Source organism: Silene latifolia, chromosome Y, assembly GCF_048544455.1.
Source record: "Silene latifolia isolate original U9 population chromosome Y, ASM4854445v1, whole genome shotgun sequence".
Taxonomy (NCBI): Eukaryota; Viridiplantae; Streptophyta; class Magnoliopsida; order Caryophyllales; family Caryophyllaceae; genus Silene; species Silene latifolia.
In genome coordinates, this window is record NC_133538.1 from 284,466,630 (window position 1) to 284,490,624 (window position 23,995).

Below are 23,995 nucleotides of genomic sequence, written 5' to 3' on the forward strand. Positions count from 1 at the left end.
TAAGGAATGTTACCTTTGGTGTGGTACGTCAGTTTATAGTAAGTGTTACCTTTGGTCTGGTACGAAGGGAGTATATCCTTATGATGACATGATTTAGAGGGATCAAACCTTGTATGTACAGATTAGTTTTATTCAACTTATTCGTAAAGTTGGTAGGGTTTTTTTTTCTCCTAAACACTCGTGTAATACAAATATTGTGAGATCGTCGATTGTTAGCTCAATATTTTCATCCATCCTGAAAAGAAAAACAAAGAAAAACATTCAAAGTCACAAAACTTATGAAATAATGGTAACTCATAAAACAATCATAAATCAAATATCAAAAACATGTTAATAGCTAGCTACCTATTTGGTATTGATCTTGTAACACCATTGTTAAGAGGGTTTTATTTTTCGGTTTTCTTCAATAATATTAGGTTTGACGTTGCTAATTGGTACCTTTATCTGTATAGAGCCTACGCAAACACCACAATAATGCACGAAATCCTTCCGAAGTAAACGTATTTGTGCTGCAAAAATAGAAAAATAAAGGGATCAATGTCATTATTATGGGCAAATAAAAAAAAAGTACCAAAACTAAATAACAGAAAGAAGTTAATTGTGAACTATGTGGGGGGAGGGACGGGACGGGCGCATTGAATATATAGTTTTGGACTAAACGTAATTGTGCTTTTAAACTCTTATCTTTTAAAGCTAATTAGAATTCTATTAGAACTTGCCTAGATTAGTTGATCTATTTTTTAATTGTATATATTATCTTTATTATCTTTGTTATACGTACAAAGCTTGGATTGTTAAGATCTCAGTTTGGTTGCCCTTTCAATTCATAGGAAAATAAAAATCCCATGAATTGTAAAAAGTGGTGTGTGTTTGGTTGCCAATTTTTTGGCAAAATGTATGCATTCAATTTTCCAAGGAATTTTGTGGAATTTAGTTCCCGCATGCGCAACCAAACGACTTTTCCGAATTCATGTGAATTCGTATACAGGAAAATAATTCACATGAATTGGATATTCCGGTGTCGATTAAATTCCTAGATGAACCAAACGAGGCCGAAGTGTTTTGAAAATATTGAACTCTCTATAATTTATAATCGCTCGAAAAAAAAGCTTCCTATAGATAGATACATATTGATTTCCAGTTATCACCAACTCCCTATTCCTCATCTTTCTCTCCTCTGCCTCGCTGTTAATCTTCTTCTTCTTCTTCTTCGTATTCTTCAATGGAGGATCCTTCTAAAACCAACGATGGTGGTGCCCACACTCTACGAGGTTCTTTACTCGTTCCTATCTTTCTCTATTCTAATCAAATCAATTGTATTTCTAATTTGCTAGGGTTCGTAAATGCTTGCTCTTTTTTATAACATGTTTTACCCAATTATTTCTGTGTTTACTCGTATTAACCATTTTGCTGGTTTAATTTGTTATGCTATTTTGTGTGGCAATAGTATTCTATTTTGTGATGATTTGTGCTTATCTCATATGATCTGTTGCCTTGTTACGACTTTCAACACCGTAGATTTGGATTATATGATTGAATGGAATAGTATTCCGGTATCATCTTTTTTGTGTGGAAATCAAACCCTGTAAACTGTGTATTTGACTGCCCAATGACTTTTTTTTGGTCGTTCAAGTTTCTGTTCACCGCATATTGTCCAATGGGGTTTATGGTTTGACCGTGTGACTGCTCTGAGTTCTTGCTTGTATGCTTTGTATCTTTAACTCGTAATTTGATTGTTATTCTTCCTTATTTGCAGTGAGTGTTAAGTGGCAAAAAAAGACGTTTCCCGTAGAAATTGACGCAACTCAGTCACCTTTTCTTTTCAAGTGCCAGTTGTTTGATCTTACTGGCGTTCCACCTGAAAGACAAAAAATTATGGTTAAAGGTGGTTTACTTAAGGTAATAAAATAATGGAAAATATGTGCTTTGTTTTTGTTCAGCATGAAATACGTTGGGATGACTACGTCTGAAACTCTGTTGAAAGATTTTTTAGTTATATACATATATACAAGTTTTGAATTTGTTTGATAATTAAGTGTTCCGTTCACAATCAGGATGATGCAGACTGGGCAGTGGTTGGAGTCAAAGAGGTTTGCAATCTTTTTTCCCCCCTCAACAATCAAAGTTTTATTGCTGTTTCCTATTGCTTATGATCCATTCTCGATTTCCAGGGTCAGAAATTGATGATGATGGGAACCGCTGATGAGATAATAAAGGCCCCTGAGAAAGGTCCTGTCTTCGTGGAGGATCTACCAGAGGAGGAACAAGCATTAAATTTGGTATGAGTCCTAGGATTAAGCTTCATTTGTTTATTTTTTTTGAGGAGAAGATAGTTATGTTGGCTGTTTACCTTCTACTTGAACAACGTGGTAGGAAAACAAGTGTTATATGTGAGCTATAGGTATAAAGAATATAATTTGTATTCTTGTGTGTCATCTAGCTTCTCTCTTGTTCTGTTGTTCTCTTGTAGACTAACACCTTTGGTTAACAATATTAACTTACAAAGTTGCAATATAAAAAAGTTAGATCACATGATTAGTATGTGCAACCTTTACCCTTCGTTTGGACGAAGAGATTTGGAGGGAGACAAAATCCCTTGTTTGGCTAGAAATATAGGTTCGAGGGATTTGGAGGGGTAGGGAAAATGGGTCCTTCCCTTTTCTCCTACAAGGTAACACTCACTTGTTTTCCTCCATCTCCTAGTGTGTTGTGGACAAGTTGCGTGTTCCAATATTTCTTCCCTGAAGGATGTTTGGTTGCTAGCGTGCCTTTGCTTAGTTATTGTGCAAGTTCAGGAGCCTAGTTATAGTCAGATTTCGGTCATTCAGATCGGTTTCGGGTCAATGCACGTCCGCTTATTTCCTGGTGAACACTTGTTGGGTGTCACTATTAAAGGGTTTTTTTTTTTTTTTTTTTACTTTTTTTTGGTTTTGTTTTGAATTACTCCTTTCAGATCTTTCCATGTCGGGTAATTTCTTATTAGGTCACCTTCGGTTGGTCAAGTTAGATCAAATAGCTGTTTTCCATGTACTTTTTTGACATTTTTGTACACTTACAAAGTACTTTCGGAGTTACCTTGTTCGAATTATGTTTTCATCCATTGATCTTGTTAGTAAATGGAGATTAAAAGATGATTTGGCTGCAAAGAAATCAAGTATGTTTCCGTAACCTTTATGTTGTGAGTCACGAGTCTGCTGTAATTATCTGGAAATCAAAGGCTCCAACAACTCTTTATTTAGTTTTGGTCTGGCCAGCAAAAGAAGGGTTTGCAAGACTTGAAATGTTCTTTAGCGAAGAAATCAAGTAGTTTAGCGTGACTATTTGTTTCTCATTGTCTCACGAGAATGAAGAAACACAAGAACAACTATAAAGTGAGTCCACAATGATTGGTGTTGGTTAACATGAGTCATCATTCAAAACTGTCAACACTGTTTCCCATTGTTAGAATTTTGTTGCCATTTCTTTATTTTGATTCTTTTTCAGGGCTATTCTGCCGGTCTTTTTAATTTGGGAAATACATGCTACATGAACTCAACACTTCAATGCCTGCACTCGGTTCCTGAGCTAAAATCTGCTCTCTTGGAGTGAGTTTTTTCTTCTTTCTTATAACAGTGGACTTGCATTTGTCTGAATCTGAATAATGTTCTCTCATTGCTTTCCCAAGGGCTTCTTTTATTTATTATTTATTATTTATTTTTCCTTTTTCAGTCTGAGTGGCAATCGACTAAATTTCATTTTCTACAGGTACTCACAATCTGGCAGGAGCAATGATTTAGATCAAACCTCTCATCTCTTGACTGTCGCAACCAAAGATTTATTTAGTGACCTTGATAAAAATGCCAAACCAGTGGCACCTATGCAATTTTGGATGGTTCGTTCTTCTCACCTTTACTTGGGTGGGTGTGTGGGTGATTAAGAACTATGATTTCCTGTGTATTATGATCTCTCCATCCACATTTAAGTTCTATGACTTCTTTCGTAAATGTGATAGTCATGTAAAATGCTTAAATGCTGCGGGGCATGACTTTTCATGGTCCATTTTCCCAACTCACAAGCCTGTAGATGTTGACAGTAGATGTTGACATGAGCTGAAGTTTCATCATGGAAATTATAATTTTCGACCTTGTCTTATCAGATATCTCAAATTGTCTGATATTTTGTGATTATCTCCTATGGCGATGTCTTTCGGTCTTAGGGTAAGGAAAATTGATTAGGAGAATGATGGATCATAGTGGCTACATATTGGAATGAATAGTTATGTTATTTGTGTTGATTTTGCTTGTCCAGTGTTGGTTAATGAAAAAATTTCTTCTATTTTTGCAGGTTTTACGGAAGAAGTTTCCTCAATTTGGCCAGCTTCATAATGGTTCTTTTATGCAGCAGGTTCAACCGTAGTTATAAGCTTAATTTATGAACTTACCTTATATGTTTAATTGACATGCTTTTTTCGGTAATGACATGACAGGATGCAGAAGAATGTTGGACACAACTTCTGTACACCCTCTCTCAGTCTCTCAAATCATCAAGTGCTGGGTACCTCATCCTTCTCGAAGCCCCTCTACATTCCTTTCTAATTTTTTTGGTTGAACACCTTTGTACTTGTTCATTCTTGTTTATCTATAGCCTTTTTGGAGGCGCCGTTATTCCTTATGTATTCTGTTTACGTTGTGAAATTACAAATGGAGGGAAGAATATTTTTTTTTTTTTTTTTTTTTTTTTTAAATTTTTCCAAAATAGGTCCTACTATTTTCAAGTACTTGAGGTTTAATATTTGTCAATATCAATTGATTATGTTGCATGGTTCAGGGAAAAAAAAAATTAAGCATTAACCTTTTAGCATTAACATACCCGGTGCTTGTTTCTGCCTAATTTGTGTCGTCGTATGGTTTAGGTGGTAGTGGACCACGGGGAATAAAAGCTGTTTACATATATTCATAGAGTAACTTGTTGGGTCTAAGAAAGAAAGATTAAATACTCCATGTGTTGTTTTACTTTATTGGAAGCTACCATTCATCTCCAATTGAGTGAATTTCTTTCTTCTGGTTCATTTTCTCCCTCCATCCCATAAAATGTACGTTTTGAGGCTTGGATCACTAGATAATTGTAAAATTTTAATCGTGCTTCATCCTCTCAATATCCTTCTGCAGTGACAATCTCAGTGCTGTGAAGGCCCTTTTTGGAGTTGACCTTGCGAGCAGGTAAATTTGCAGTTATTTGCGTCTCTTTTCTTTTAGCCGCACTCTTCTTTTTGTGGCATGTAATTTCCTCGATCTTGAGACAGACAAACACATTACAGTGGTTTAGAAAGTTGATTACTTGCATGAGTTCAGCTTTCCTATGGCTACTCTTCTTGCTTCGTCCCATTTCTTTCACCATTCATCACAATAGTTAATACTTTATTCTAAAGTACTCTCTCCTTTTCTTTATTTCTTACACTTCTTCTTTTTGGTCTATTTATTTGATTTCCTCCACTTCCTCTTTTTGGTCTTCCACATCTATCTCGTGCAAGTGGCTCATCTACTTTTTCTCTTACTTTTATATTGATTACCGAGTATTATTTTTTCTTGAAGTAATGTGCCATTTTGAAAGCAGAAGGTATCAAAGAAAAGGAGGGATTGTAATTAAGCATTCATTCACTAACTAATCACCTCTATTGCACCAGTAAAGGGATTAGGTTTGGGTTGGGGGGGGGGGGATTTGGGGGGATCTTCAAGTACAGTTCTTCACTGGTATTAAGGCTAGGCCTGATTGAATACAACAACAACAACAACATCAGAGCCTTAATCCCAAAATGATTTGGGGTCGGCTGGCATGAATCATCCTTTAGAACTATATAAGAAAGTGGTTGGTAAAAAAGGTGTAATAAAGGAGAGAAGAACAAATAATTTTTTTTAAAAATTAAATAAAAACACTAAATATGTCAAAAAAACATCAAATACTAAAAATCCACATGTATCCTTTCCCTCCATTGTGCCCTCTCCGTCACCATACTCTCCTCAAGCCCCAGAAATCTCATATCGTGCTCTATCACTCTCAACCATGTCTGTTTCGGTCTCCCTCTACCTCTAGGGACCTTTTTCACATTCTCCAAGTCTCCGACCTCCTGGCGGTGCGTCCATAGGTCTCCTTCTCACATGGCCAAACCATCTTAGTCAATTTTCGATCATCTTGTCCTCTATTGTCGCCACTTTTACCTTTTTCCTAATCACCTCATTCCTTAATCGATCTTTCCTTGTATGTCCGCACATCCACCTCAACATACGCATCTCCGCCACACTCATCTTTTGAATGTGACGATGTTTCACGGCCAACACTCAGAATCGTAAAGTAAGGCAGGCCTAATTGCCGTGCGATAAAATTTTCCCTTTAATCTTTGGGGCATATCTTTATCGCATAAAAACCCTGAAGCACTCTTCCATTTCAACCATCCCGCTTTAATTATGTGAGCCACATCTCCGTCTAACTCCCCATCCTTTTGAATAATAGATCCTAGGTATCTGAAGAAATATGACCCCTTAACAACATCCCCATCGAAAATAATACTCCTCGCCTCTGTCGATCTCGACCCCGCCACTTTAGTGAACTGACACCTCAAATACTCGGTCTTACTCCTGCTCAGCCTAAACCACGAGTCTCTAAAGTATGCCTCCACAATTCCAACTTTCTCTCCACCCTCTCTTTCGTCTCATCAATCAGCACAATATCATCGGCAAACATCATACACCAAGGGATGTCGTCCTGAATATCCCTTGTCAACTCATCTATAGCAAAGAGAAAAGGATTAAGTGCACCCCGATGGTAATAGGAAATTCACCCGTTCTCCTAACATTAGTGCTACCACTTGCACTAGCCCCCTCATACATTTCCTTTATGAGGTTAATATATTTTCGAGACACTCTTTCTCGCCAAAGCCCACCAAAGCACTTCTCTTGGTACCCTATCATATGCCTTTTTCAAGTCAATAAAAACCATATGCAAGTCCTTCTTCTTGTCCCGATGGTGTTCCATCAACTGTCTCATGATAAAAATCGCAACCATAGTCGATCTCCGGGGCATAAATTCAAATTGATTATCCGAGATGTGTACACATCTCCTAAGCCTTTGCTCGATTATCCGCTCCCATAACTTAATTGTATGACTCATAAGTTTAATTCCCCGATAATTGGAACACTCTTGAACATCACCTTTGTTCTTGTACAAAGGGACAAGAGTGCTTCTCCTCTAAGCTGATGGCATCTTGTTACTCCTCCAAATCTTGTTGAAGAGCATGGTTACCCATTCGATTTCTTTCTCCCCGAAGCACCTCCAAACTTCTATGGGTATACCATCCGCTCCCTCTGCTTTCTTTGACCCCAACTTCCTTAACGCCTTTCTAACTTCATTCTTTTGTATTCTACGCACAAATTCCCGATTAACCATGCTTGGTGTTACTTCTACATCCCCAAAACCTTGCTCCTCATGTCCATTGAATAAAGTATCAAAGTAAGAACTCTATCTAGCCTTTATTTCGTTATCCTGAACCAGAACCTTGTCGTCCATATCTTTCACACACCTAACTCTCCCAGTATCCGAGCCCGTTTATAGATATCCTTCTCTCCTTCTCTCGTGTCCAACCTCACATACACTTCTTGGTTAACTTTTGTCCTCGCATCCCGCACTGCCTTTTTAGCGGCTCGTCTTGCCTCCTTGTACTTTTCAAAGTTCTCATTACTCAGTGCATTTCCCCAAAACCTTATAGCATTCACGTTTTGTCTTTATCGCTTGTCTCACCTCCTCGTTCCACCAAGATGCCTTTAGATTCCCCCAACACCTCCCTCGCCAAATCCTTTACAACATACTCCAATTTATCCCACGTTGCATCAATATCTTTCTCCTTGCAATCCGACCAAATATCGCTACTTCCGACCTTATCCAAAAACGCTTGTTGGTTTTCCCCTTGTAGCTTCCACCACTTTCGTGCCTTACCGATTATCTTTCTCTTCCTCAAGTCTCTTTTACCCCGAAAATCAAGCACCACTAGTCTATGTTGTGTTGCGGCACTTTTCCCGGGTATGACCTTGCAATCGGTGTACTCTTTCCTCCACACATTCCTTACCAAAAGGAAGTCAATTTGACTAGCATTTCCTCCACTCCTATAAGTCACCAAATGGGAATGCCTTTTCTCGAACCAAGTGTTCATTATACCCAAGTCATAAGCCAAAGCAAAATCTAAGCAAAATCTAATATGTCACTTCCTGCTTCATTTCTCCCCGAACCCAAAACCCCCATGAATACTCTCGAAGCCAACTCGACTAGTACCCACATGCCCATTGAGGTCACCACCAATGATCAATTTCTCTCCAATAGGGACTCGTTCTACAACCTCTTCCAGATCTTCCCAGAAGGCTCGTCGAAAAGAAGCATCCAATCCTACTTGAGCTGCTTAAGCACTTATAACAGTCAGCACCTCATCCCCGACTACAAGCTTAATGCTCATAATCCTATCACTCTTTCTCGATACTTCTACCACATCATCGATGTAATCTTTATCAATGACAATACCCACTCCGTTACGATTTTTGTCTTTACCCGTGTACCAAAGCTTATAACCCCAAGGCGCTATCACCCTTGCTTTATCTTCGACCCACTTTGTCTCTTGTAGACACATTATATGCACTCTCCTCCTTTTCATAACCTCCCCTACCTCGGCTAATCTCCCTGTCAAAGAGCCAACATTCCAAGTACCAAAACGTAACCTACTACCCTTCCTAAAGTCATGCCCTGATTTCTTTACCCGCTCTTGATCATGCTTCCTAGATCCAAACCTATTTGACACCACACCCATACTTCGAGGTGGCGCGCCGCTTTCGGACGACGACCTAACAACCCTTGCATATTTTTCACTACACCTGGTATAGAAGAATTAGCGCACCCTTGCCTATTTGACATCACCCCCAGGTGTAAAGATGGCGCGTCGTTTTCGGGCGACGACTTAACAACCCTCACATACTTTTCACTACACCCGGGTCTAAGAAGTGCAGCGCGTCGCTTATGAGGAGACGCCCCAACGATGATTAAATTCCGATTCATGTCCATAAAATGTGACTAAGTTTTTATGCTGGCTTGCCACAGACCTACCGCAACCTTCCTCCTTTATCCGGGCTTCGGACCGGCAGTGAATGCTCGAAAACACTCACAGTCCTGATTGAATAATTATAGTATGTTGTGGAGGCAAAAATTACTTGGGAACATTGTCATTCATAAATATTACTCCGTACTAGTATTGGTTAAAATAGCACAAAAGGAAGAAAACTAGTATTCAGTGATTATTGATTAGATGTACATAATAGTGGTATCTTTGATGCTTATGCAGTTTTTCCTTTGTTATGCTAGGGTATATTGCCAAGAAAGTGGCGAAGAAACTACAGAAGTGGAATCAACATTTGCACTTAAATGTCACATATCCCATGAGGTCAATCATTTGCATGAAGGGCTGAAACATGTAAGCTTATTTAGATTGAACTCTTCATATTTTGTGTAAATAATAATAATTTTACTTTCCCTCTTACTGTTGCATGTAATTCGTTTATTTTTTGTGTAATTGTGGATTTCATGGGCTTTTTGCCTTTATCTATTACTCCTTTCGTTACATGTATATTGTCCCCATTTGGCAAGAGGTCTTATCTAAGATTTAGTGATAGTTATTACCACCTGACTTAATAAATTTAAATGTAGATTTATCCCATTACCTTTACCAATTAACTAAGGACAGTACAAAGCTCCATCAAAATAAGTTAATTTATATTTCATTTAATTGATTTATGTTAATTGAAGTTCGGTTACGCTTAATTAAGTTAAGTTAATTCAAGTTAATCTTGAAATGTTATTTTAAGTTAAGTTAATGAAGTAAAGTTTAATTATTTATAACTTAAATATGCTAATGTAAGCTAACTTAAGTTTAATTAATGTAAGTTAATTTATGTTTACTTAGAGTTAAATTAAACCTAATTTTAGTTGATAATTTAATTAGGGTCCTGATTTTCGTAGTACGCATTTTACTCATCCCAGTACGCTTGTGACCATATTGCCCTTCTCATTTCCACTCGTATTTTCCCTCTCTAACCTCTCTCTAAGGTTTTTTCTCTCTAATGTCAATACATTCATTCGTCTAAAATTTACTGTATAAATAAATATTTAATGTGTTGATAAATTATGTACTTCGTTTATATATTACACATAAGTTTTGTGCATACTACATAACAAAAAAAGTAAAAGGAATAAAAAAAACAAAGCAATTGCAATTGCAATACAGTACATAGAAAATAAAGGTTCAATTATGTCCAATCTTCACAAACAACAACCCACTACTATGTACTGTTCACCCCTTCGCCTGCCATCACTTCGTCGGACACCACTTCGCCGGCAACCACTACGACGTGATCCACTTTACCGGCCAACCGTAAAACACCCGTCCGTCACCATAAACCAACCCTCCATCAAACAAACAATATGCTAAACCTCCATCGAACAACTCCGCCGTTAATAACACCACACCCTTCGTCACCGTTGTTACTACTGTCGAGAGCCAACTACCATCGACTCATACCGGCGACTCAATATGCTAAAACACCAACAACAAACCCTCCATATACTAATTAACAATTTATTAATTTAAACATAAAACCCTAATAAAAAAGGAATACAAATTATAAAAAAAAAACAAATTAAATTATTTATATAGGATTAGCGAATTAAATGACTCCTCTTGATTCGAATCATCGTTCATAGTTGAAAATTTTTGAGGAGGTTGAAGAAAATTGGTTTTAATAATAGAGAGAAGGTATAGAAAATATGGTTAATGTGTTTTTTTAGTAAAGGGTATCAAATGGAAATTTTGGGGTAAAAAGTAATAAAATGAGTAAAAGTTGTACTGCGAAAATAAACTCCGTTTAATTATGTTAATTTAAGTTAAGTTTAATTGATGAAAGTTGATTTAAGTTAAATCAAGTAAAATTAGGGTTAGTTAAGTTAAATTTAAAGTTATTAACTTATTTTAATTTAACAAAGTTAATTTGATTCAAAATAATTTAAGTTTAATTAAGTTAAGCTATATTTAGTTAAATCAAATCAACTTAAGTCTAGCTAAGGTTAAGTAAAGTTAATTAAAGTTAACTTCAGTTTTACTAGGTTAACTTAAGTTTTATTCAAGTTAAATTTAGTTAGTTAATTTAAATTTTAATTTTAATCGAAGCTATGTTAATTTACATTTAATATAAGCCAAGTTAATCTAAATTAATACTCCCTCCTATTCTAAATAACCTTCCTATTTCCTTTTTCGTCTATTCACTATACCTTTCCTATTTCCTTTTTTTGGTAAAGTTTTATGCTTATTTTAATCACCTCACCCCACAACAATACCCCCACAATACCCATATTTTATGCTTATTTTAATCACCTCATCCCACAACAATACCTCACAATACCTTCCCTCTCTCTAATTAACTCACCCCACAACAATACTTTGTGCTTATTTAATCAAACCCTACCCTTAAATCTTGTGTCACCCATGAATAAGGAAGGTTATCAAGACTAGGAGGGAGTATAAGTTTCGTTAAGTCAAGTCAATTTAAGTTTAAGTAAGTTAATTTATGCTAAGTTAATTAAAATTAAGAGTAATGTGAAATTCAAATTTAATTAAGATAATAAAGTTTAATAAGTTAATTTAATTTAAGTTTAAGTAAGTTTGATTTAAGTTTAGTTAATTTGAAGTTAAAATTCTAGTTTAGTTAAGTTATATCCATTTAAATTCAGCTCACTTCAGTTCAGTTTAGCTCCATTAAGTTTTTGGTTGTTCATGTGAGCTCAGCCCACAACAAGGCCTAACTTAATTATTTTGCTCTTTTTAGAAAGGAGCCAAGTAATTGTGTGATGGACCGAAAAGGGAATCGAGACAATATAAATGGGATTTTGTAACTAGTAACTTGGCTAACTGAAAGATAGCGTTCCTTTGAGTATGTGTATGGTGACTCTGTTTGACCCATGTACATCCTGTTTTGATTTTGGAACCTTACATGGCCGCATAGTCTCCATAAATTTCCCCCTATTTTCCCTTAAGTGTAAATCATGTCTACCTTTTCATTTATCACCGGTAACAATATTGACATTAGACTGTCACATTAGATATTGGGTCAGCTTTCGGGATGGAAGCTATTGGTTAAATTGGGTCAAACCACAACTCACCCAAATGACTCTTCTTCTGTTAAATAGGAGGCTTGAAGTATGAGGAAATGATAAGCTTGTAAGGGGTAACCAATAAAATATGGTGCAATGTGTCGAGTTACTTTTTTCTTACACTCAATATTTGCATTTAAATATGGGTTCCGATAAGGTGTAATATTTCTGTGGTGTCTTGCCTATTTCCTTATTGAACAACAAAAAACCCTTTTCCCCAAAATTTTGATGGCTGATGGTCCAATTCTCCTTTGCAACTATGACAAGTGCATCAACTCGAATAGTATTGACCAGGGTTACCTAATTCGCTCGCCCCCCTCCGAATTGCGAATTAATTCGAACGAATTAATTCGCAATTCATTTTCATCTTAATTCGTCCCAATTCGCGAATTATTCGCTGAGATGAGCGAATTATATGATTATGCTAAAAACAAAAAAAAAATCAGGAAAAATTGAAGTATAGACAAGATACCTGGTTATTTTGAAGTTTGAACTTTGAAGCCAAGCACAATGATTTGATTCACTATTGTAGATTTGTAGATTTAGCTTTAATTTGATTTTGATTTCTGACAGGAAGATGATTTTTTTTTAGCTTTGTTGATATAAAAGGATAATCCTTTTGCGAATTGGATTCGACGAATTACCGAATTTTAAAATAATGTAATTCGCAAGCGAATTGAATTCGCTAAATTGGGCGAATCGCGAATTAGAATTAAGAAAGCGAATTGAACGAATTGCGAATCCGGTAACCCTGGTATTGACTAACATTGTTGCTTATCACTCTGCAGGGCCTAAAATCCGAGCTTGAGAAAAACTCACCTACTTTACGACGTAGTGCAATATACTTCAAAGAATCACGTATTAGTGGTTTGCCGAGGTATTTGATTTTCTTAGTCAAAATTTGCTAGTTTTGATGCATGGCTAGTTATATTCTACCTTGACAAGATATCAACAAGATTAGTATATTAATGTACATTAGCACACATACACTTGCTTGTGCTTTTGTGAGTTTGATGATTTGAATTTTGTTAGTGGTGAAATAACCTTAAAGAACAGGTGAGAAAGTGCTACCATTACGTGCTTGAAGAGAGGAAGATGAAAGAAATGGGAGAGGAAAGAAGGGGAGAAGGAATTGCAAATATAAGAACAACAACTTCATAGCCTTAATCTCAAAATGAGTTAGGATCAGCTTGAAACCTGTTAATGACCGGTTGCATAAACAAAATAAAAAAATTGAAAACATGATAATTAGTTGGTTTAAAAAAATAAAGCTATGAAAATCCTAAAGGCTAAAACCCTCTTTTTCAAGAGATGTAGATAAAGAATCTTTTTTTTTTTTTTTTTTTTCAAAAAAACAAAACAAAACAATAACAACAACATTATAGCCTTAATCCCAAAATAATTTGGGGTCGGTTGACATGAATCATCCTTTGGAGCCGTCCATGGGTGAACGCACACCTCAATGCAAAAAAATAGAAAAGAAAAAGTGAAAAACAAAAAGGGAGTTAAACATAATACAAAAGGCAGGTAGACTTATAGGTTTTAAAATCGAAATCCGAATTTCTTTTATAAAAACTTAGAATTTAAATCGAGAATAAAGATTAAAACGATTTTGAAAACCGAAGTAAAACTTAAGGGTCCGGAAATACCTTAAAAGTGAACCAAGTATTAATATATAAGAAAGTTGTTGGTAAAAAGGTGTAATATATCCGAAAAGAACAAATAATTTTTTTAAAATTAAATAAAAACATCAAATATCTCAAATAACGTCAAATACTAAAAATCCACATGTATCCTTGCCCTCCATTGTGCCCTCTCCGTCACCATTTCCTCATCTAACCCGAGAAATCTCATATCGTGTCTGTTTTGGTCTCCCTCTACCCCTAGCAACCTTTTCTGTTGCGGCTAGCGGGTGCGTCCATAGGTCTCATTCTCACATGGCCAAACCATCTTAGTCGGTTTTCCATCATCTTGTCCTCTATTGGCGCCACTTTCACCTTTTCCCTAATCACCTAATTCCTTAATCGATTTTTCCTTGTATGGCCGCACATCCACCTCAACATACGCATCTCCGCCACACTCATCTTTTCAATGTGACAATGTTTCATAGCCCACGCTCGGAGCCGTAAAGTAAGGGAAGCCTAATTTTCCCTTTAATCCTGGCATATCTTTATTGCATAAAAACCCTGTAGCACTTTTCCATTTCAACCATCCCGCTTTAATTATGTGAGCCACATCTCCGTCTAACTCCCTATCTTTTTGAATAATAATTGAATAATAGATCCTAGATATCGAAAGAAATCTGATCCCTCAACAACATTTCCATCGAAAGTAATACTCCCCACCCCTGTCGATCTCGACCCTACCCTGCCACGTTACTGAACTTAGTGAACTGACACCTCAAATACTCGGTCTTACTCCTGCTTAGCCTAAACCCACGAGTCTCCAAAGTATGCCTCCACATTTCCAACTTTCTCTCGACCCCCCTCTTTCGTCTCATCAATCAACACAATATCATCCGCAAACATCATACACCAAGGGATGTCGTTCTGAATATCCATCCCTTCTGAACTCATCCATAACTATAGCAAAGAGAAAGGGACTAAGTGAGGAACCTTGTTGCACCCCAATGGTAATGGGAACACTTGCACTAGCACCCTCATACATGTCCTTTATGAAGTCAATATATTTTCGAGACACACCCTTTCTCGCCAAAGCCCACCAAACTTATCTCGGTACCCTATCATATGCCTTTTCCAAGTCAATAAAAACCATGTGCAGGTCTCTTCTTCTTGTCCCGATGGCGTTCCATCAACTATTTCACGATAAAAATCACATCCAAGCATAAATCCAAATTGGTTATCCGAGATGTCTACACCTGACTCGGCAAAGAAGTGTCGTATCCGACGCGTATTCTAAAATTTAAGTGACACGGAGATGCGGTCAAACAAGTGTCTTGACCGACTTTAGAGACACCGATGACACTTCAAAATTAAAAGCTTACAAATAAATAGTAAATATAGTTTATTAATATCATTTTTTTTACAGGGGAACGGACAAATTTATTTCAAAAGTCAAACTTTTCAGTTTTCAATTGCATGTGAGTAATTTTATGGGGAAATAAAATAGATTAATAGACCATTAAATATGCACTGTCGCCTCTCTCTTCTTTTATATTTTAACATTTCCCCACATTTCTCTCTCTTCTTTAACCCTTTTCACCTTTCCCCACGTTATTTCATCATCTTTTCTCGCTCTCTTCTCCATCTTTTCTCGCTCTATAACTTCATCGTATGACTCATAAGTTTAATTCCCCGATAATTGGAACACTTTTGAACATCACCTTTATTCTTATACAAAGGGACAAGAGTGCTTCTCCTCCAAGCCGATGGCATCTTGTTGCTCCTCCAAATCTTGTTCAAGAGCATGGTTACCCATTCGATTCCTTTCTCGTCCAGGCACCTCCAAACTTCTATGGGTATACCATCCGGTCCCTCGGCTTTCTTCGACCCCATCTTCCTTAACGCCTTTCTAACTTCACTTTTATGTATTCCACGCACAAATTCCCGATTAACCATGCTTGGTGTTACTTGTACATCCCCAAAACCTTGCTCCTGATGTACATTGAATAGAGTATCAAAGTAAGAACACCATCTAGCCTTTATTTCGTCATCATGAACCACAACCTTGTCGTCCATATCTTTCACGCACCTAACTCTCCCAATATCCCTCCGTCTTTCGGTCTCTTATGCTGGCCAGTTTATAGATATCCTTCTCTCGTGTCCACTTCCTGGTTGACTTTTGCACTCGCATCACGCATTGCTTTATTAGCGGCTCGTCTAGCCTCCTTGTACTTTTCAAAGTTCTCATCACTCATGCATTTCCTCAAAACCCTGTAACATTCACGCTTTGTCTTTATCGCTTGTCTCACCTCATCTTCCACCAAGATGTGTCCTTGGTCTATTTCCTTTAGATTACCCGAACACCTCCCTCGCCAAATCCTTTACAACATGCTCCGATTTATCCCACGTTGCATCTATATCTTTCTCCTTTCAATCCGACCAAATATCGCTACTTCCGACCTTATCCAAAAACGCTTGTTGGTTTTCCACTTGTAGCTTCCATCACTTGATTCTTGTCTCACCGATTAACTTTCTCTTCCTCAAGTCTCTCCTACCCCGAAAATCAAGCACCACTAGCCTATGCTTTGTTCGGGTATGACCTTGTAATCGGTGTACTCTTTCCTCCACACATTCCTTACCAAGAGGAAGTCAATTTGACTAGCATTTCCTCCACTCCTATAAGTCAGCAAATGAAAATGCCTTTTCTCAAACAAAGTGTTCATTATACCCAAGTCAAAACGAAAAAAAAAAAAATTAAGTGAAAATCCAAAGCATAAAGAATCAAATCAACTCAAAAGAATCACCATTGAGGATTATAATGAGAGAAAACTAAAGTAAAAAAGGTCTACAATGTTTGAAAATAATAATATTAAAAAAAAATCAAATAGAAAAAGTCAAAACCACATTTTCCACCGGTTTTATGTCCATCCACAACGTCCTCTCCCTCGCGATATATTCTCTAATCCCAAGGAACCTTTTATTGTTTACAATCCCAATCTTCGAGACTTCAAACCGAGGCATATCTTTGTCTCACAAGCAGTGGCGGATGCAGGATTTGACTAAAGAGGGGGGCACACCCAAAAAAAAAAAATTGCGGACAACTTTTATACATTAAAATTTTTCATCGTCAATACATAATAATATAATCGTAAAGAAAAAATATATCAACAAACCCTAAACGGCTAAACCAAATACCAACAAGCCCAAGTGCATTATTTTAGAGGAAATATCCAATTTCATATATTATCGTCATGAAAATAGTAAAAAAATCAACCAAAGAGTACCATAATCTTTATTTATAAGACAATGGGAAATTTTACATGGAACTACTTCTAAAAGTGTATAATTCTATAGATATAAAAATATATATGCTTAACAAACAATATTAGTATGCAATTGGTGTGTTGGACAATCATTGAATATACTAGCCTAACGTCCCAGGTTCGAACCCTTGTAGCATCATTTTGAAATTTAATTAATTAAATCTAACTTTGAACATACAAAAAAAATAAGCCAAACCTAACCATAGTGAGATTCGAACACGAGACTATCATGGAAGTTTATAAGCCTCTTACCACCAGACCAAGAGCATCATCATGCTAAAAATAGGCGCTCTAAATATGTAAACATAGATTTTCAGTATTTTTTTTCTTTTTTTTTTTCCGTCACGTGAGGGCACGTGCCCCCCCCAAATCCGCCGCTGCTCACAAGGCCAACTATCTTAACGATAACGAATCCTGTATCATCATATCTTTCAGGGCACAACTCTTACCTTTCCCTAACCACATCATTATTTAGTCGATCATTCCTTGCTTACCAACACATCCATTGGAGCCACATAGGTCAATGACAAGGCACTATGGGTCTGTGGCGGTCTTCGTGTCATATGGGCATATAATACATTAGTTTATACTCCCTCCTTCACAGCCTATAGTTATCACTTTTTTTTGGCACAAAGACCAAGGAAATGGGCCAAATACCTTATTTACCCTTCTCTCGTACTTGTCCCCACACCTTATTTACTCTTTCTTATGCTTGTCCCCACACAAAAAACATACCCCAAAAGAAAACAGATGACCACTAAATAATTACACCCCAAAACGGAAATAGATAACTAATTGATGGGATGGAGGGAGTATGTAAATATGCAAGTGTTTATTTTTTTAATTGTTAGTGGTCCAACGCTGTCTACACAGCTTCTTTGAACTGTGCACAATACTGGATATATTTTAGCTGCTTGTATTCTTCTTCTTGGGCATCTAATCATGGCCAGGATTTAGCTGATTTGCTCTGTTTCATATCATGCTCTAGCATTACTAAATTTCCTTTTTGGTGGAGGTACTTGACCATTCAATTTGTCCGCTTTTTCTGGAAGAGAGAGTCGAATCAGAAGGCAAAAATCTTACGGGTAATCCCATTTCTACGTTATTTGGGTATTTGGGCTGGTTCACCTTTTTTTTTTTTTTTTTAGGTTATGTTTCCTAAGCAGTAAATTTAGAACTTTTACTAGAGGTGCTACATGGGTAAATTCAGTCGGGTTTCGTTATGGTCATTTCGGGTTCCAGCCTTCATGGTCAATTTCCGATGTGAAGTTGTCGGGTCAGTTCGGGTTTGGGTCACTTCGAGTAGGGTCGTTTTTGGGTATGGGTCTTGCCCTTTTTTTATACTCCAAGAAACAATTATTTCTTTATTTATGTTGTTACTCCACTTATTTTGATTTGCTTCACTTCTCTCACAATATTTGCTGGCATAATTTTGATTTGACAAGGGTGTGTAAAATTAAAAATTGAAGAGTAATCATATAGTGATTACATAAATTTTTTAAACGTTAATTTTTATTCAAATGATGAATCTACAAATAACATGGTTAATGAAAAAAAACAGAACAAAAAAAAGGTATGAAAGCAGTTAGGCCAAACATAAATTTTATAAGAAACCGCTTTTACAAAAGTATGGCCAAACAATCAAAACTTTTCCAAAAAAGTAGTTTGTGAATAAACTCCTTCTAAAAAGGAAAAGCTGTTTTACACAAGAAGGCCAAACATCACCTAATTTGGCTAAGAAAGACTTAGAAGAGTATTTTACAAAATTAATTATTTATTAGAGTGTTTTGGAATAAAAAATTATTTAACTTAATATGACTTAATACTAGTAATATCGGATCGGTTCAATCCGGTCGTTTTGGGCTGGGTCGGGTCAACATTTGGTCGATTAAGGGTCAGGTCGGGTTTCAGCTTATATTTGGGTCAGGTAGTTTCAGGTGACATGGCTCAGCCTTATTGGCCTTATTGGGCCGGGTCATATAGGTCGGTTCAGTTTTGCTAGGTCTAACCTTTATACCCTATTCATCATATTATGCAGAAAGTTGATTATCCGTTGGAGCTAGATGTTTTTGATTTTTGTTCAGACAAACTCAAAAAAAAGCTTGAGAGTCCTCGTCAGGTTTGTAATTGTCTTCTACTTTTTTTTTTTTTTGTTTTATTTTCTGATTGTCAACGGTTATAAATTTTGAAATCCCTTCGTGGTCACGCCTGTATTTCAGATCTTGAGAGATGAAGAGGGTATAAAACTGGGCCTGAAACGCAGTGAAAAGAGCTCTAGGTCAAAGGGTAAAGATATCAAGATGGTTGATGTAGAGGTAGACGATCTGCAACTGCATTTTGATCATATATTCTTATATTTAATCCAGAAATCAGTGAGTTGAAATTTAACTCGTGTAGTTTATCTAATCTGCCTACAGGTTTCATCAAATGGTTGCGGGGAATCATCTTCGGGAACCTCCCAAGGTGCATCCTTGTTTAATTCTACGGTTTTTTCCCATGGTACCCTCGAATTTTGGCAGATTACACATGGTACCCCTCATTTTAAGTTTCTACATATGGTACCCCTGTGTTTACCTTTTTCCTTCCCAGAATACCCTTTATCAAACTTCCGTCATCACTCCGTTACTTATCTCACTAATAACCCTCTTTATTTTATTTAATACACTAATAACTCATATTATATACACTAAACTAACTTTAATATCTAAATCCCCAACAACCCATTATCATCATCTTCTTCTAAGTGCCGCCACCTGCTCCCGCTCTCATTGACCACCGTGCCGCCACCATACCAGTCCCACCATGGCCGCCTCTCTCCTATTTCCCTCCCACCAATCCGTACTCCCCACGTCCCTCCTCCCTCTGTGCCGCCCACCCCGCGACGCCACGCTCACCTCCCACCGTCGCCCCTCCCACCACATCGACGCCACCACACTGACGCCAAACCTAGTTAATTACAAATTCAAGATCACATTCATATATTTTTCTTTTTCATTTTGTAAGTATTCAATTGTTTTATTTGAGATTTGGGTTTTTAGGGTTTGCGTTGGTTGTTGGGGTTAGGGGACGACGTGGTGGGAAGGGCGGCGGTGGGGGAGCGTGGCGTCGCGGGGTGGGCGTTACAGAGGGAGGGGGGATGTGGGGAATACAGATTGGTGGGAGAGAAAGAGGAGATAGGCAGCAGTGGTGGGGCTGGTATGGTGGCGGCGTGGTGGTGTCATGGTTAACGAGGGTGGTGGAGGTGGCGGCAATTAAGAGGAAGATGATGAAGTGGGTGGTTTGAGGATTTAGATATTAAAGTTGGTTTAATGTATAACATGAGGGATTAGTATATTAAATAACAAAAAAGAATGGGTCATTAGTCAAATAAGTAACGGAGTTATGACGGAATTTTATCAAAGGGTATTCTGGGAAGGAAAAAGTTAAACACGGGGGTATTATATGTAGAAACTTAAAACGAGGGGTACCATGTGTAATCTGCCAAAGTTCGAGGGTACCATGGGAAATTTCCGTTAATTCTATATTACATTTGAGGTTTTCATGGCTCAAAGGGGATGTTAACTTAGTTTAAAAAAGCTTGCCTAAGGCGTGCTTAAGCCCAGGGCTCAATAAGGCACTAGCCAAAACGCCTCGGTGCCTTGTAGACTAGGCGCAACTAATGGGGCGCACTACTATGCAATTTCAATATTTTTTTTCTTATTCTTTTTTTGTGCCCTTCTCTTTGCCTTGTAGCCTAGGCGCAACTAATGGGGCGCACTACTATGCAATTTCAATATTTTTTTTCTTATTCTTTTTTTGTGCCCTTCTCTTTGGCACCTAATCCCTAACATTTACTCGTTTACATGTTAATCCTTTTTAAAATCAGAGGGAACTATTGCATAAAACTTTTTCCACAATAAAAATTTGTTTGTAAAAACGACGTGCCTTGTGTCTATAAGGCATGCGGCTTCGCCTCATTCTTTGTTGCCTTGGGCCCTCCTTGCCTCGGCGAGCCTTGCGCCTTGTAAAACTAAGAAAACAGGTGGAGAGAGTTAAAATTAGTTAGTAGCGTATATCTTTTAACCATTAGATTTTTTAATATTTAAATAATGTTGTTTTTTGTATTGAATATCAACCTCATGATATAATATCCTTGTTTTAAAACTCATAAATTGAAGAAAAAATCAAAACCATCATCCCTCGAATGACCCGGGCCATGATTTGAAAAATACACTTACCTATACCATAAATCTGAAATAGACATAGAAATATGGCCTTCCTGAAAGCTACCATGTCTATAGACGACAGGTGGCTGCATGTCGGGAATTGAGTTCATTTCCTAAGTGCCATGAATATCTCGAAGGGAACGTCAACTTATGCTTTAAGATATGCACCTACCCTCTGAAATATCAAAATGTTATGATTTTTGATCACTTGTCATTTGGGTAGGCATATATGGAAGCAAATGTTAATACTAGGTTATTCAAAAGTGATGTTGTCAGACATCCCCATTGTAAAAAAGATCATGCTTCTTGGAATATTGTTGGACAAGAATTAAGCAATGAGAAAAGATCAAGTTGGAAAATTGGCTTCATGCCAGTGTTCGGGTTTCTCAACTAGAATTAGAAACTGGATGATTTTGAAAATTGTTTCGAACTGTCAGAACAGAAGTTCAACCAAAGCAATCGCCAGGGTGGCATTTACAGAATACCCTGCCTTCTGTTATAAAATTATTCGGCTGGATTCTGGAAGCATCTTGTCTGAACGACATGTTTCTTAATTCTCGTTTAGAATTTTGGAGGGGGTTGATCAAGGAATGTTACGGAGTATATGTTTACTTGATGGCCATTTTCTCTAGCTAATTATGCTTTATTTATATTAGTTGACAATTAATTAATTGATAGAAGATACTACTGGAGGATAATTCGGGATACCTTTGCCATCATCTGGACCCTTTGCTCCTAAAATATTATGACAAATGGAGATTAAAACATTGTAGTGGTATCAAAGTGTGAGAATTTGTGCGAGTTTCTGTGGTCGTATCTTAATGAGCATTTTTGAGATGTGTTGTAAATGAATCTCGTGGAAGTTGTGGGTGGATATGAGAAGAAAAGGGATTTGATGATGTTGACATTGGTGACTGGTTAGAGAGTGATGTGTCTTGACCTCTTTAAAAACTCATATGAAGGTGTTTTTCAGTAAATAACATTTTTGTACCATCACATGCAAGGCCTCTTGACGTTAAAAGGTTTGTAACTCAAGGGTTTACTGACCGCACCTTATCTATTTAATCCATTTTAATTGCTTCCAGTTTCCTGTCCAAAATTTCATTTACAACATTCAAGTAAACGGGGAGACTCAGGCCTAGCTTACTAATGCCTTGCGCTCTCAGCCTATCTTAATACTTTGATATGCTATCTGTCATGCTGAAATTGTAGCCTGATCTGTAGGTACATGTAATAGAGCATGCACACTAGAGAATTTGGAGAGTACTCATTTACAATAGTAAAGCTCTCTTACATGCGCTCCACCTTATTTTTTTGGCTCCATATCTTTTATATTAACATTTGCAAATAAATTTAAACGTTATCACTTTCCACTTGTCACTTTGTCAGTACATGTATGAGCTATAGCTCACTTTCAGTTGAGAGCTACCTCTTCTCTTCTTTTCGGTTGAGGCAAGGAGAGTTGCTCTTCATTTTTTTTTCTCAAGTAAGATATTGTGGGCAAAAAAACCACTTTCCACTCTCCATCCGTGGGGAGCACCTTATAGAGCTCCTGTAGTACATGCTCTTACTTGCGTTGAACCTAGGTGCAGTTGTGCTAAGAAACCTCACCTTTGAGGAATTACAAATGGCAATATGTTTCATCCTTATGTTATTACTCCATTGCAGATGGTTTACCTGAAAGGGAAACACAATTGACTGGGGTTTACGACTTAGTTGCGGTGTTGACCCACAAGGGCAGAAGTGCTGATTCAGGGCACTATGTTGCTTGGGTGAAACAAGAAAATGGTTTGTGCTTGACTACTTACCTTTCACTTTTAAGTGTTCCCATTTCTTTGATCTCAAGGTAAATCTTTTTGGTTTCAGGTAAGTGGGTCGAATATGATGATGACAACCCAATTCCTCAACGAGAGGAGGACATTGTGAAGCTCTCTGGTGGAGGTAAACCACTTAAACGATAATAAATAAAAAAACTATGTCATTTGGCATTTTGGCCTGAGGATCTGTGAATACGGCGTCTGAACTAACTTTCTGGACTGAATGGGTTTATTTTGTCAAACTTAGGTGATTGGCATATGGCTTACATTTGCATGTACAAGGCTCGGACGATTCCCAAGTAACTTGATGCTTCATGGTTGGTACCTATCCGTATACCTTCTCGCCTATATGGCGTGACGTCCAAGATTCTTCAATTTCAAACGTTTTTCCTTAATCTTTGGAAGTTTATTTCACTGCTTTCTTTTGAAAGATGATCATTAGCCTCATATGGGTTTTGCTTAGGTACTGTACTTATACCAATGTGTCTCGTGTTTACTTATGACATGGGATTAAACAAATGCTCTGATTATCAGTGGTATTTGTGGTCCAGCCCTAATTTCGGGAATGGCTAATATTTGCGATAATTTCAATAGGTACACAGCATTGATGGCTTACATAGAATCCCAAATTTGACGTTTATTTATGACCTTTGGCAGTCATTTTAACTGCTGTAGACTTTTATAACGTTGGCTTTTTGATACAAAGCTCATCCCAAAATACCCCTCCATCTCTTCCCCCTTTCACTTTTTACCCTCTAAATGCATTTTCATGTTTATTATAGTAACAATGTAAATAAAATTTAACAAAGAAGGATGAT

The 23,995-nt window shown here is 37.2% G+C and overlaps 1 protein-coding gene across 1 annotated transcript; it reads left to right on the forward strand.

Annotated features, from left to right (window-relative positions):
- The first annotated feature begins 1,115 nt into the window (after positions 1 to 1,115).
- On the forward strand, positions 1,116 to 23,757 carry LOC141633580 (ubiquitin carboxyl-terminal hydrolase 7-like). Its single transcript, XM_074446023.1, has 18 exons — positions 1,116 to 1,271; positions 1,757 to 1,899; positions 2,055 to 2,090; positions 2,172 to 2,279; positions 3,484 to 3,584; positions 3,745 to 3,871; positions 4,324 to 4,383; positions 4,466 to 4,533; positions 5,148 to 5,198; positions 9,373 to 9,481; positions 12,999 to 13,087; positions 18,171 to 18,240; positions 19,194 to 19,274; positions 19,375 to 19,470; positions 19,573 to 19,618; positions 23,029 to 23,148; positions 23,227 to 23,301; positions 23,425 to 23,757. The coding sequence occupies exons 1-18, from the start codon at positions 1,223 to 1,225 to the stop codon at positions 23,478 to 23,480; spliced, it is 1,485 nt and encodes a 494-aa protein (XP_074302124.1). The 5' UTR covers positions 1,116 to 1,222; the 3' UTR covers positions 23,481 to 23,757.
- The last annotated feature ends 238 nt before the right edge of the window (positions 23,758 to 23,995 follow it).

Excerpts from the sequence above, each read along its gene's own strand:
- LOC141633580 (XM_074446023.1), top strand. The coding sequence starts at position 1,223 with ATGGAGGATCCTTCTAAAACCAACGATGGTGGTGCCCACACTCTACGA. Across the intron at positions 3,872-4,323 it reads CACCTATGCAATTTTGGATG|GTTTTACGGAAGAAGTTTCC; the intron begins GTTCGTTCTTCT and ends CTATTTTTGCAG. Across the intron at positions 23,149-23,226 it reads TTGGGTGAAACAAGAAAATG|GTAAGTGGGTCGAATATGAT; the intron begins GTTTGTGCTTGA and ends TTTTGGTTTCAG.